Here is a 12,732-nt window from a genome sequence, read left to right on the forward strand (position 1 = left end):
TTTTGTTTTATTTTGATATTAGGAAGTTACTTTTTTGCAAATGGGTTTTTTTTGCGTTTATACTGTTCATCTGATCTTTTATATTGATCTCCACGGTACCTCTCGCTCCACCTTTCGCATATAAAAATACACTTCACCAAAGAAATTTTATCAATTATATAATATATACCACTCTGAGTATTATATTATTACAGTATTATATTATTGTCTAAACAGGCAGTTTATGCTGGCCTAATATACGAGTTCATTATGAATTAATTATAAATCATGAATTAATTTAATAATATTAAAGGTCCATCCCAATTGTAAATCCTTTTCTTATTTCTTATGAGTAAAAATAATTGTGTTCGTGCATATTTTCAGTTGAGTATCTGTGCGTTTTCGTTTATCGAAAGAAGATATATTTTGCATTCTTGAAGATTTTCATTTTATACCATCTCATGTCTAGCTCGCGTAGTAACGTCTTCTCACAATATCTAATCAATACAGTGGGAGGCTCCTTTGCACAGGATGCCGGCTAGATTATGGGTATCACAACGGCGCCTATTTCAGCCGTGGGCTGGCAAATGACTGGGCAAATGAGACTTAACATTTTTATATATACGCAGTTATAGTGCCACTCAGAGTTAAGGCTAAGAATCCTGAGCGGCACTGCGTTATAATGGGCACGGCATATCAATTACTATCAGCTGAACGTCCTGCTCGTCTCGTTCCTTATTAATATATAAATTCTAAATAACACCAATTAGCATTCTCTTCTATTCATAGACGGACGGGTAAAATCAAAGGAATCGAACGGTTCCTCGGCGCGGTGGACACCTTGCAGGAGTCGCTGATAGAGGTGACGTCGGGACAGGCCAAGTATGAGCACCAGCACCGCGCCATCGTGTGGCGCATGCCGCGGCTACCCAAGGAGGGGCAAGGTACCGAGATGTATTGTTATAATAATAATTCTTAATTTGCATAATGTGTGTACTGAAGTTAACAAAAAAATCCTATACGAATCAACACATTAGCCAAAAAGGGCATGCAAATTATATTAGCTCCATGTCATTATATAATAATAAAATTCTAACACAACAGCACATAATATTTCATTGTTACATTATATTAGTATCTACACAAAATATACATGTCATAAAAAAACACAAAATATAGAAAATCACAAATTTAAAAAGTCGGATACAGTATAGAAATTGTTTGTAATTAGCCATTGATATAATTGAGTTTGAAAAGGACCGATATTCAATATTTTAATAGCATCGGGAAGCTTATTAAATATTTGAATACACATGGTATATGTCGTCAATAATTATTAGTGGTGAACTGCCTTGCTGATCGGTATTGTTGCGGTCGCAGGCGCGTATACCACGCACAACCTGGTGTGTCGTATGGCGCTGACGTCGTACGACCAGGTGCCGGGCGAGTTGGCGCGGTGGGCTCACGTGGAGTTCACGATGCCAGCCACGCAGGTGTCGCACATGACCGTGCGCTCTGTGTCGCTGCAGCAACACGACGGAGACCCACCCGAGAAGTACGTGCGCTATCTAGCGCGCCACGAGTACGTGTGAGTATCACAGACACAGCTAACGACCGTTCCTAATGTACCATCTACAGATAGAGATAAATTACTACCTTCTACTGTCACTAATTAGCTGTCATTCTTATCGCCTTATATTGGGACGCGTGAATTGCAATTTCCATAGAAACCTCTATCGCTAGTAAGCTATACGTCGTCCCATTGACAGACAGCGTGTTCGGATAAGGTGAGTTAACGTCGATAAGACGTTTATTGGGATAGAAAAGTCAACGATAGTTACGATTTTTATCTCAAGTAAGAGATAGACTGAATATTGGGAACAGCCGTAAAAAATTATGGAGGACGGCCATTGTAGCCTGCAACATGCTGTAAGAATGGAAAGGTTTTTATCGTGGGAAGTCCCAAATCGCAGTGTCGAAAATGTTATTGAACAATAAGAGGCACGTTTAAGAGGTGTTTGCGGGGAAGATGAGAGGAGCCACGGAACGGCGCGGACCCATCTCAGACGCGTGCACATTTGTCGTTACTTTGATTTAACTTTACATCATAATATTATACTCCAGTATTCTACAAATAATAAGTTCTACAAAAAATATACTTAAGCAACAAAAATCATAAAGTATTTTCGAATATATTACAGCTGATGTAAAATGCTTGTTGAGACATAAATAACGGGATCACTCGGAAATACCTAAGTTATATTTTATTTGACGACCCCTATAGCGCTGTGGTTAGTGACCCTGCCTACTGAGCTAGAAGTTCCAGTTTCGAAGCCCGGTAGGTGCAATCATTTATATAATCAATATGAATGTTTGTTTCCGAGTCAAAGATGTTTATTTGTTGTATGTTTAAGTAAGTATATTGTTGCCTTACACCCCTATGAGTGTACTATTACTATGTTATGCCTAGTTTCGAGCAAAATATACTATGTAAGAGTGTGTTAATATTATTATTATTCAGTTTTTACTATTTTGAGAAAAATCGTCAAAAACTATAACAATTTTGCATCGAGCCACTGATATCTAATATACAATTCACGAATTGAATCTATCCAGAATTAAAATCTCTGTTACCACTCTTGAGTCCTACATTCGGACAACTTCCTAAAGCATCGCCATCAAATTAATAAAATATATATCCTCATTATAATTACAATGTCAAAGTTCCGCGATGAAGTTTAAAACCATAAATTTCCTGAAGCGGCAAATAACCGTCGGCAAAATTAGTTTTTATGGCGTGTTTGTGAGAATTTAAATAAATTATCCAAAGAATATGATATTGACGTCTTTAATACAAGTGATAGTCGGGTAAGGCGTCTGCTCGTGTACTAGTTTTTTTGAATTGCAAAATTCTTAGGTGTTGTTAAACTGTCCTTTCTTATTTCATCTTTATTTTATATATTTTGCACAATTGTTATTTTATGCATTTTGTACAACAGTACAATATTATATATTTTATTTAAAAGAGCGCAAAAAAAGACTGCTGGGAGAGTTTTGTGCGCCGCTTCTTCTCTCTCAGAGCGCCATTTGTTTCCGAAGTGGTGGTAGTGTTAAAAAAGACATCAAAAAGAATTCAAATGGAATCAATTGATTTACGCCTTTTATCTATTCTTGCAACTTTTAAGTGTTTTTTATACCTTAGTAATTATTAGCAATAGTGCGTATGGTGTCGCACCAGAATAGCACCACCCCATCTCCTCCCGTAGGTGTCGTAAGAGGGGACTAAGGGATACAAACAACGGAGGATGGGCAGCAGCATACTTCGTAAATAGCCCACCACTTACTGCGATCGCCAACCCGCCTGCCAAGCGTGGCGATTACGGCAGAAAACACCCCTCAAAAAAATATGATAGACACAATAAGGCCCCGGCCCCCAATCCCCGGCGGCCCCGCTCGTGGTGGCCACGGTAGCAGCCACATAAGCGACGGGGCAGGGGGTGCTAAGAATCATCGGGTGCGGCAGCGCTACCACAATCGAAGACCATTGGCCCTAGCAACATACAATCTCAAGACATTGCGGACCGACGAGAAGTTGGAGGAACTGGAGGAAGCTATGAGCAGATTACGATGGGATGTCGTGGGGTCCGAAGGTCCGAAGACAGGGTGAGGACTCGATAATCCTAAATTCCGGACACATGCTCTACTTCCAGGAGGGCGACCAACAGTCCCAGGGTGGTGTCGGGTTCCTCGTTCACAAGTCTCTCGACAACGTAACTGAGGTGGGGAGCGTGTCGACTAGGGTAGCGTACCTTATACTCGGAATTACTGAACGGTATTAGTTGAAGGTCATTCAGGTCTACGCTCCGACTTTGACACACTCAGACGACGAGGTGGAGGCCATGTATGAGGACATCTCAACAGCCATTCACACTCCGAAGACCCACTTCAAGGTTGTCATGTGAGACTCCAATGCAAAACTGGTCCGAACTTTTGAGGGAGGTCGATAAGTTCTATGGACAGTTACACACGACCGCACGGGCACCTGTTACCAACAAGGCTGAAGTCCCAAGAGCCAAATTAACCCGACACTATACTGAAGATATCCCAGACGTCAGCCTGTACGAGATTAGTATGGCCCTAAAACAGCTTAAAAACAACAAGGCGCCGGGTGATGATGGAATTACAACTGAGCTTCTGAGAGCTGGTGGTACCCCTGTAATTAAGACCCTTCTTAAGCTATTCAATTCCGTCATGTTCGAAGGCAAAACGCCGCAAGCAAGGCACAGAAGTATAGTGGTGCTGTTCTTCAAAAAGGGCGATAAAATGCTCTTGAAGAAATATAGTCCCATATCACTTCTGAGCCATGTATATAAGCTTTTTTCTAAGGTTATCACGAATCGTCTCGTGCGCAGGCTCGACGACTTCCAGCCTCCCGAACAAGCCGGATTTCGGAAAGGCTTTAGCACCATAGACCATATACATACGCTGCGGCAGGTTATACAGAAGACAGAGGAGTATAACCAGCCACTATGCTTGGCGTTCGTGGACTATGAGATAGCATTTGATTTGATCGAGACCTGGGCGGTGCTTCAGTGTCTCCAGAGGTGCCACATTGATTACCGATGTATCGATGCGTTGAAGTGTTTGTATAGAAACGCCACCATATCAGTCCGTCTCCAGGATCAGATCTCGAAGCCTATCCGACTGCAGCGGGGAGTCAGACAAGGTGATGTCATATCGCCCAAGCTGTTTACCGCTGCGTTGGAAGATGTCTTTAAGCTTCTGGACTGGAACGGACTGGGCATCAACATCAACGGCGAATACATCACTCACCTTCGATTCGCTGACGATATCGTTATCATGACAGAGACCATGGAAGACTTAAGCCATATGCTCGATGGCCTCAATAGAGCTTCCCAAGGAGTAGAGCTCAAAATGAACACGAAAAAGACGAAGATCATGTCAAATGTCTATGTCGCACCTACTCCCATAACAATTGGGAACTGTACTCTCGAAATTGTTGACGAGTACGTCTACCTAAGACAAACAATCCAGTTCGGCAGGTCCAATTTCGAGAAGGAGGTCACTCGTCGAATCCAACTCGGATGGGCAGCGTCCGGGAAGCTCCGTAAAATCTTCTCGTCCCAAATACCGCAGTGTCTAAAGACGAAGCTTTTCAACGAGTGTGTGTTGCCAGTGATGACTTACGGTACACAGACGTGGTCGCTAACTATGGGCCTTATGCGAAAGCTCATAGTCGCTCAGAGGGCAATGGAGAGGGCTATGCTCGGAGTTTCCCTGCGAGATCGAATCAGAAATGAGGAGATCCGTAGGAGAACCAAAGTAACCGACATAGTCCAAACGATTGCGAAACTGAAGTGGCAGTGGGCAGGGCACATAGTTCGACGGACATATGGCCGTAAGATTGGGGCAGTAAACTCCTCGAATGGCGACCACGTACCGGAAGACGAAGTGTTGGCAAGCCCCCCACAAGATGGACCGACGATCTGGTCAAGATCGCCCGAATACGTTGGATGAGGGCAGCGCAGGACCGATCGTTGTGGAAATTTTTGGGGGAGGCCTTTGTCCAGCAGTGGACGTTTTCCGACTGATGATGATGAATTATTAGCAAAGATACATAAGTGATTAGTTAGTATGCCAAATAAAAAACATATACTGTTTTATAAGCGAGAACATGTAATTGGTTTTATGTTTTTTTTTTATATAAGAGGGGGCAAACTGGCAAGAGGCTCTTGGGATGGGGAGAGGTGAGGCAACCGCCCATGGACATCCGCAACATCAGGTGTGTCAAGAAATGCGTAGCCGGCCGTTAAGGTGGGAGTATCCTTTTTTCTTGAAGGTCCCTAAGTCGTATCTGTTCGGGAAAACCGCAGACGGTAATTGATTCCACAAAGTGGCTGTACGAGGCAAGAAATTTCTAACGAAACGCGCGGTTGTGGAATGCCAGACATCTACGTGATGCGGATGGTACTTTGCACGTAGTGTCCGGTGGTGGATTTCAGCCGCTGAAATCAACCCGAACGGCTTCTCTGAGCACTCCCCGTAATAAATGAAGAGAAGAAGATGCAGAGAGAACCCATATCTCTACGCAATGCCAAAGAAACAAGACGATCGGAAATGGCTTGATCGTCAATGATTCGAACCACTCTTCGTTGTATGCGGTCAAATGGAAGAACCTGGTACTGGGGAGCACCCGCCCAGAGGTGAGAACAGTACTCCATGAGAGGCCGAATTTGCGCCTTATAAAGTTGCAGGCGGTGGCTTTTAGTGGAGTACTGTCTCGCCTTACTGAGTACACCAAGCTTTTTAGAGGCCAGTTTGGCCTTCTCTTCCAAGTGACCACGGAACTGAGCGTCGCTCGATATATCGACTTCAAGTATGCCAATACAGGCTGTGGCAGTTAGAGGAGTGATCTCGAATCGAGGGTATACGACAAAGGGAGACTTTTTTGTGGTAAAAGCACAAACTTATGTCTTCTTGGAGTTGGAATTGGACGTCGACGCTATCCCGGGACATGTTGCCACAGCCGGTGTAGGAAGCATACCCTGTGCTGTCGTCTGCATAGCAATGAATACTGCTGATTTGCAGCATATCATTGATATGCAGAAGAAACCTGTGATGTTACCTAAGCTTAAAATTTGTTTATTATTATTTTAAAAGTGTTTGTTCTCCAACCATAACATGTTTAAATGCGGGCGTATGTTTTTTTTTTATGAAAATAAGGGACAAGACGAGCAGGACGTTCCGCTGATGGTAATTGATGCGCCCTGCCCATTACAATGCAGTGCCGCTCAGGATTCTTGAAACCCCCAAAAATTCTGAGCGGCACTACAACTGCGCTCGTCACCTTGAGACAAGATGTTAAGTCTCATTTGCCCATTAATTTCACTAGCTACGGCGCCTTTCAGACCGAAACACAGTAATACTTACACATTACTGCTTCACGGCAGAAATAGGCGCCGTTGTGGTACCCATAATCTAGCCGGCATCCTGTGCAAAGGAGCCTCCCACTGGTGAAGTGCGTGCCCATGCACATACGATGTATGCTTGGCGGGCTCGTTACGTCCACGACTAGAAGAACAAACCAGACCCTCAGGCAGCTCACTAATTTCAGAATTTAAGTATACCCTAACCATTAACGAGATTAGCGACGCCAAAGCCATCCTCTATCGCTTGACGTAGTTGCGTAGAGCGTATAGTACGTAGCATTCAGCGTGATGACTACGGTTATTCGTAGCCCGTAGAAAACAGTAGACAACAGGGATTTGTAGCCTGTAGGTAGCCATAGCCCAAGAGTATCCGTAGCCCGATTGTACCCGTAGCACATACCGTAGGTCACATTCCACGTCATTCAGTTCAAGTCCACTGCTCGTAGGTAGGTAAACTCAAATTACACCACAAGGTTCGTCACTTTTTGCGCTTTCCGGTGGTGTATTCACCGAACGTTAAGATGATGATAATTGATACGCCCTACCCTTTACAATGCAGTGCCGCTCAGGATTCTTGAAAGACCCAACAAATCCGAGTGGCACTACAATTGCGTTCGTCACCTTGCGATATAAGATATTAAGTCTCCTTTGCCCAGTAATTTCTCTACCGTGATGTAATAATGCTTACACATTATTGCTTCACGGCAAAAAAAGGCGCTGTTGTGGTACTCATAATCTACCCGGCATCCTGTGCAAAGGAGCTTCCCACTGGTTTAGTAGATACTTATTGTGCTGATTGCAGCAGGTACACACGTCTTTTATAATTAGTTCGACCGCTCATAACATACTTCTGTCATTAATCCTTGTACACGTTTTTATAGTTATCTTTGAATTGAATTATATACTTACCAGTAAGGATAACTTATTTATTAACGTACACCTGTTTAATAATTGCTCGGCCAATATAAAATATATAAAAAAAAATGTGCTATCTAGGAACGCCCGAAAATTGAGATTCTTTAAAAGATGAAGCGGCTCCTCCGCTCCAGAGCGACGCGTTTGGACTCTGGCGGTATGCGAACACTACCCGTCTGCGGAGTGCCAACTGCCGATAAGGATTGTTATAAATTATCACGGGCTACTTATATGTATCGTGTAACGGTCTTAAATCGGGCTCATCAAACTTAGCCCCCCAAAAAAAATTTTTTTTCTATTTTTGATTTTTCAATATCGCATATCGTTAGTTCGTAGTTTGTTCTTAATTGTTCGCTATAAATAATTGTTTGTTCTTTTGTTGTTTATTTAAAAAAAAATAATTAAAAACATACCCTTTAGTTACCCCCGCCCCCTGTTAATGGGGGGAAACGCCTACTATTTGGTTCTGGCACTCGCCGGCCGCTGCCGCGGCACGCTACGCTCGGCTCGTGCGTTGTTTTAACTGTTCTAACATAACCTAACCTAACCAATTTTAATGAATTGCAATTTTTTTTTAAATAAATAAATCGAGAACAAACAAATGTTTATAGAGAACAATCAAGAACAAATGGCGAACTAACGAAGTATAAAAGAAAAAAATATAAAAAAAAAATCTGGGGGGCTAACTTTCTTGAGCTCTTAAATCGGATGCTCTAGTGCAGTGACTCCTAAACATTGTTCTACCGTGGCCCGCAATTCGAAGACTTTGGCGCTCCTATTTTGCGTGGTGAGGTAGGCGGCTCATTTTGTCATCCTAACTCCTCAAGGTAGTTAATCAAACGCGAGTGTTACCTATTGCCAAAAAGTTGAATGCTAACAAATCTTTCTAACTGTTAACTAGCCGTTCCCGCCGTTCGCTGGGCGAATTTTAAAAGGAAATAAATTAAATTTTAATCATATTTTTTTTATTCATATTGATATTTTTATTATTTTCTTTGAAAAATGTTCGGAAAAAAGTAAAACAGCAATAAAAAAATTAAGGAACGTTTTAATTCAAAAAATAAGTAGCCATCTAGAATACATTTTGAATCGAATGGTGGTAGTTTCATATCGATACGATCAGTGCTTTAGGCGTGATTGAGCCTCAAACAAAGACCATTTTCATTAGATATATATGTCGGAGAATTAGAATATAAAAGTAATATGGTCTGTATAATTATATTCTACTCTGTGTATTGGGCTTAACTGATGGCGAACGTCATCTTTCAAAGTGTGTTTGAAGTTGTCACTGTGTACGTCACTGTCGGTGACGTGATTGAAGTTAGTTATATTGTCCATCAGTAGAGCGCTCATTTAGAAGTCGCAGTCGTCTTCAAGCTAGCGCCCGCGCCGGTTGTGCGCACTGATCGACTTAAAACAACATGGCGGATACCAACACGGTGACGCCCGATTTAAAATCCAAATAAATCTCTGAGATATATTATATTAAATAAGATATAACACTATTCTGTGACATTTTATTTGCACGATTTTGCAAAAAGGTTAATTATGATCGGGGAACAGCTACACACTACGAGCAGACGAATTACTCGTGGAGCTCACTTGAAGCAGTCTTGATCGTGAACATCCGTCCCGCAGCAGCACGCGGGACGTGACGTAATATTGACCACACGCTTTGATTGCAGCGTGGGTATAGAACGTACCACAGAGCAGCAGACGGCGGCCTATACCCTGGCAGCGAGTGTGCCCGAGGCCAAGCGTGAGCCGGCGCCCGCTGCACCCTCCCCGCTGCCCGCGCCTTCCGAGTCCGACTCCGACTCGGACTAGATGCTCGCGGCGCCTGGACATTAGAGGAGGGGGGAGTGCTGGTCATAGAAGCAACGTAGGACAATGTTGTGTTTGAACAGTTCCAACATTAACGTTGCACTGTGTGAAGTGATTCGATGATGCTCGTAGGTACTTTAATTTTAAACGAAATCAAAAATGTTTTATGATCTGTTAAATAATACTCAACTCTACTTATCTACTGCGTTCATCTTTATGGCGCGCTAGGCCTTATGGATGTATTCGTGTAGAATTATTAATATAGGATCACATATTTCTATATCTCTGAAAAAATTGATGATTTTATGAGAGAGTCCTGTATACGCATACAGAAAAAAATGTAGGTAGGTATACGTTATAAAAATATGATATATTATATGTTGTATCGGATTCGTATATCTTTCTTCTAACATAAAAGTAGTTTGGTAGAAGAACCTACCTTTAGTTCAACAAAAACTTGATATATACAAGTATCTATAACTTATATGTACTAGGCCTCTGTTTATAATATATCGTCACTGGTACTATATACGTTATACTAGGTTTATGTGGTGTACGTAACACAAATTTACAGCATTAGTACGTATATACATGTAAAAACGAGTGGTTAATTTAACATTGACACTTAACTCATGTGATTATTATTTGTACCTAAATGTTATTATCTAAGCCACGTAGTGATCTAAATGAATATAACTAGGTATTACATATTATTGTACCTAGATAGCTATGCGTCGAGTAACCAAGCACTACATTGTTTCTGTCATATATGTTATAGTACAATACAGTAAGTAGTCGTGCGGAATTATAATAATAAGTAACTAGCTACGTTTATAGGTATTTAGCGGACATAAAAGGAACTGTTGTAAAAAGGTTTGATTCCAATTTATTGGTCGGTCACTGTAGATTGATAGTTGATACGTAGTAGCTATACGCACTAACTCCGTAGATGTTAATTATATTTAAATTTAACATAACGATAGATCATCCCGATGTCTACCTACTACAAGTAACTACTTATTTGTTATAATGCTGTTTTAGGTGAACAGATTCAAAGTTTAGTGAAGCACAATCAAGCGGCTTTCGGAAATGTTATATTTTGTTTCTATAAAAAAATAGCTAGTAACAGCGTGTACAGTGTGAGAGATTATAATTACATGTTTGTCGTAGATAACTAGATATGTAAGCAATATACATACATACAAATATATATTATAATGATTAGCGAGTGTTTTGTAGCCGCAGTGCTGCGAGCTGTCAGATGTCAGCTGTCAAGCTGTCAACTGTAAAGACAGTGGCGCGACCGGCTGTGGCTGGTCGCCGGACATGTACATACGTAGACAGATCACAGATATATAAAGCGCTACGTTCACCTGTCGCTAGAATAGGGCGGGAGAACCGCATGCCGCGTGGGAGCTGATCAAAAACGCGTGTGCGATGACTGACTTCAGTCTGCACGTTCTTATACAACTTTCATAATATTGTTGCTTCATTCAGCAGTCATCGTACATAAATATAATTTATAAACGACGAGATTATCTACAATGGAATGTAATATTATTATAACATTATGTATCTAATAATAATAATAATAATAATAATAATAATGTATTATGTAATAATAAATTATTAATGTCTGCACTAGAGCCTGTGGGAGTGTCATGTCTCCCCTTATAATATTTATTTGTTCTGTACTTATGTATGTATGTAGACGCGTGATTAAATAAATCAATAATTACCAAAGTATTTACCTAATTATATACAACTATTTAGCTTATATATTATCTATGTATTTGTCATAACTATAACCTAACAAAATATATTGTAATCATTAAATGTAGGTAGCTTAGCAGTTGGATGAAATCGAAAATAAAGATACTTATTATATTAATATAATAAATTATATCAAAATACTTATAATATCATATTATTGTTTAGTGTTCTAAAAAAATGTAACGTTTATTTAAATAAAATATTTTGTTAAGGATTGAAATGCTTGTAATTGTAGCTCTTAATTGTAATTTATGCATTGGTATATTAAGCAAAAGAACTACCTAACTCCTAAGGCTCTGCCTCGGAGGAGTACGGGGTGGAATGCAGGGTGAGGCAGGGAGGGTTGACCTTTCCCAAGCTCTTTAGCCTGTATGTCAAGCGACTGATCGATAAGCTCATCAGCTCCAGCATCGGGTGTCATATTGACGGAGTGTGCGTGAATAACATTAGCTACGCAGACGATACGGTGCTGCTGAGCCCATCGATTGGTGATTTACGAAGGCTTCTAAAAATTTGTGAGCGGTATATATTATGCGGTAGCGTATCGGCTCAAATACAACGCGAAAAAGAAACGATACACATTCATTCCGATCAGTTTATATTGTACAGCTCTAAATAAAGTAAAGCAAGTGAAGTTTTTGGGTCACTGGGTTACCGAGGACCTCAATGACAATGTATACATTGAAAGGGACCGCAGTGCTGTCTGCCCGATATTTCGTGACCTCCTTTTTTCTGTCAGTAAAATCTAACTTTTACATAAAAACGTAATGTGAAATTATTATACGCGTTTTAATCCTTTAAAAAGTATTTAATTTAAATAAATGTGTGCACTCGCGTTGATAAAAAAATATACTAAGTATTACGTTCTATCTGTTAGTCTTTGTTTACCTAACTCTAAGATAAAGTGTAGATATGCAGTGCGATCAAGTGTGAAAGTACTGCATACCTACAGTACACTAGTCTGACCTATACTTATTAATGTTGCGTCTGGTTAAATACATTCTGAATACTATGTATGTTTTATTATCACAATAATAAAGTTAGTTTTGAAGTACAAAGTAGTCGATTTGGTCCAAATATTCCGTGTGAGGTAGAGAGAGCGACCCGACACGTGGCCGGTGGGCGGAGCCACACGACCCGTACGACCGCATCAGTTGATGCCCGTCGGGTCAGATCCGGACTCTTCTGAAGGTCGTTCGGTGAAAACTCAAGGGCAATAATTAGTGCAAGGATAGTACCTAGGTGTGGACAGCTGTATTTATTGTTGTTGAATTAAATATTCCCATTGTAA

General features: G+C 40.9%; 1 protein-coding gene across 1 annotated transcript in view; it reads left to right on the top strand.

Moving 5' to 3' along the window:
* Positions 1-12,732, top strand: part of LOC126971765 (protein stoned-B) — a 35,747-nt gene extending 23,015 nt beyond the window's left edge. The window contains exons 13-15 of the mRNA XM_050818160.1: positions 769-923; positions 1,360-1,567; positions 9,530-12,732. Of these exons, the coding sequence (XP_050674117.1) occupies positions 769-923; positions 1,360-1,567; positions 9,530-9,671 (505 nt within the window). The 3' untranslated portion in view covers positions 9,672-12,732. The remainder of the gene's footprint in view (positions 1-768; positions 924-1,359; positions 1,568-9,529) is intronic.

The sequence above is a fragment of the Leptidea sinapis genome, chromosome 24, assembly GCF_905404315.1.
Source record: "Leptidea sinapis chromosome 24, ilLepSina1.1, whole genome shotgun sequence".
Lineage (NCBI taxonomy): Eukaryota > Metazoa > Arthropoda > Insecta > Lepidoptera > Pieridae > Leptidea > Leptidea sinapis.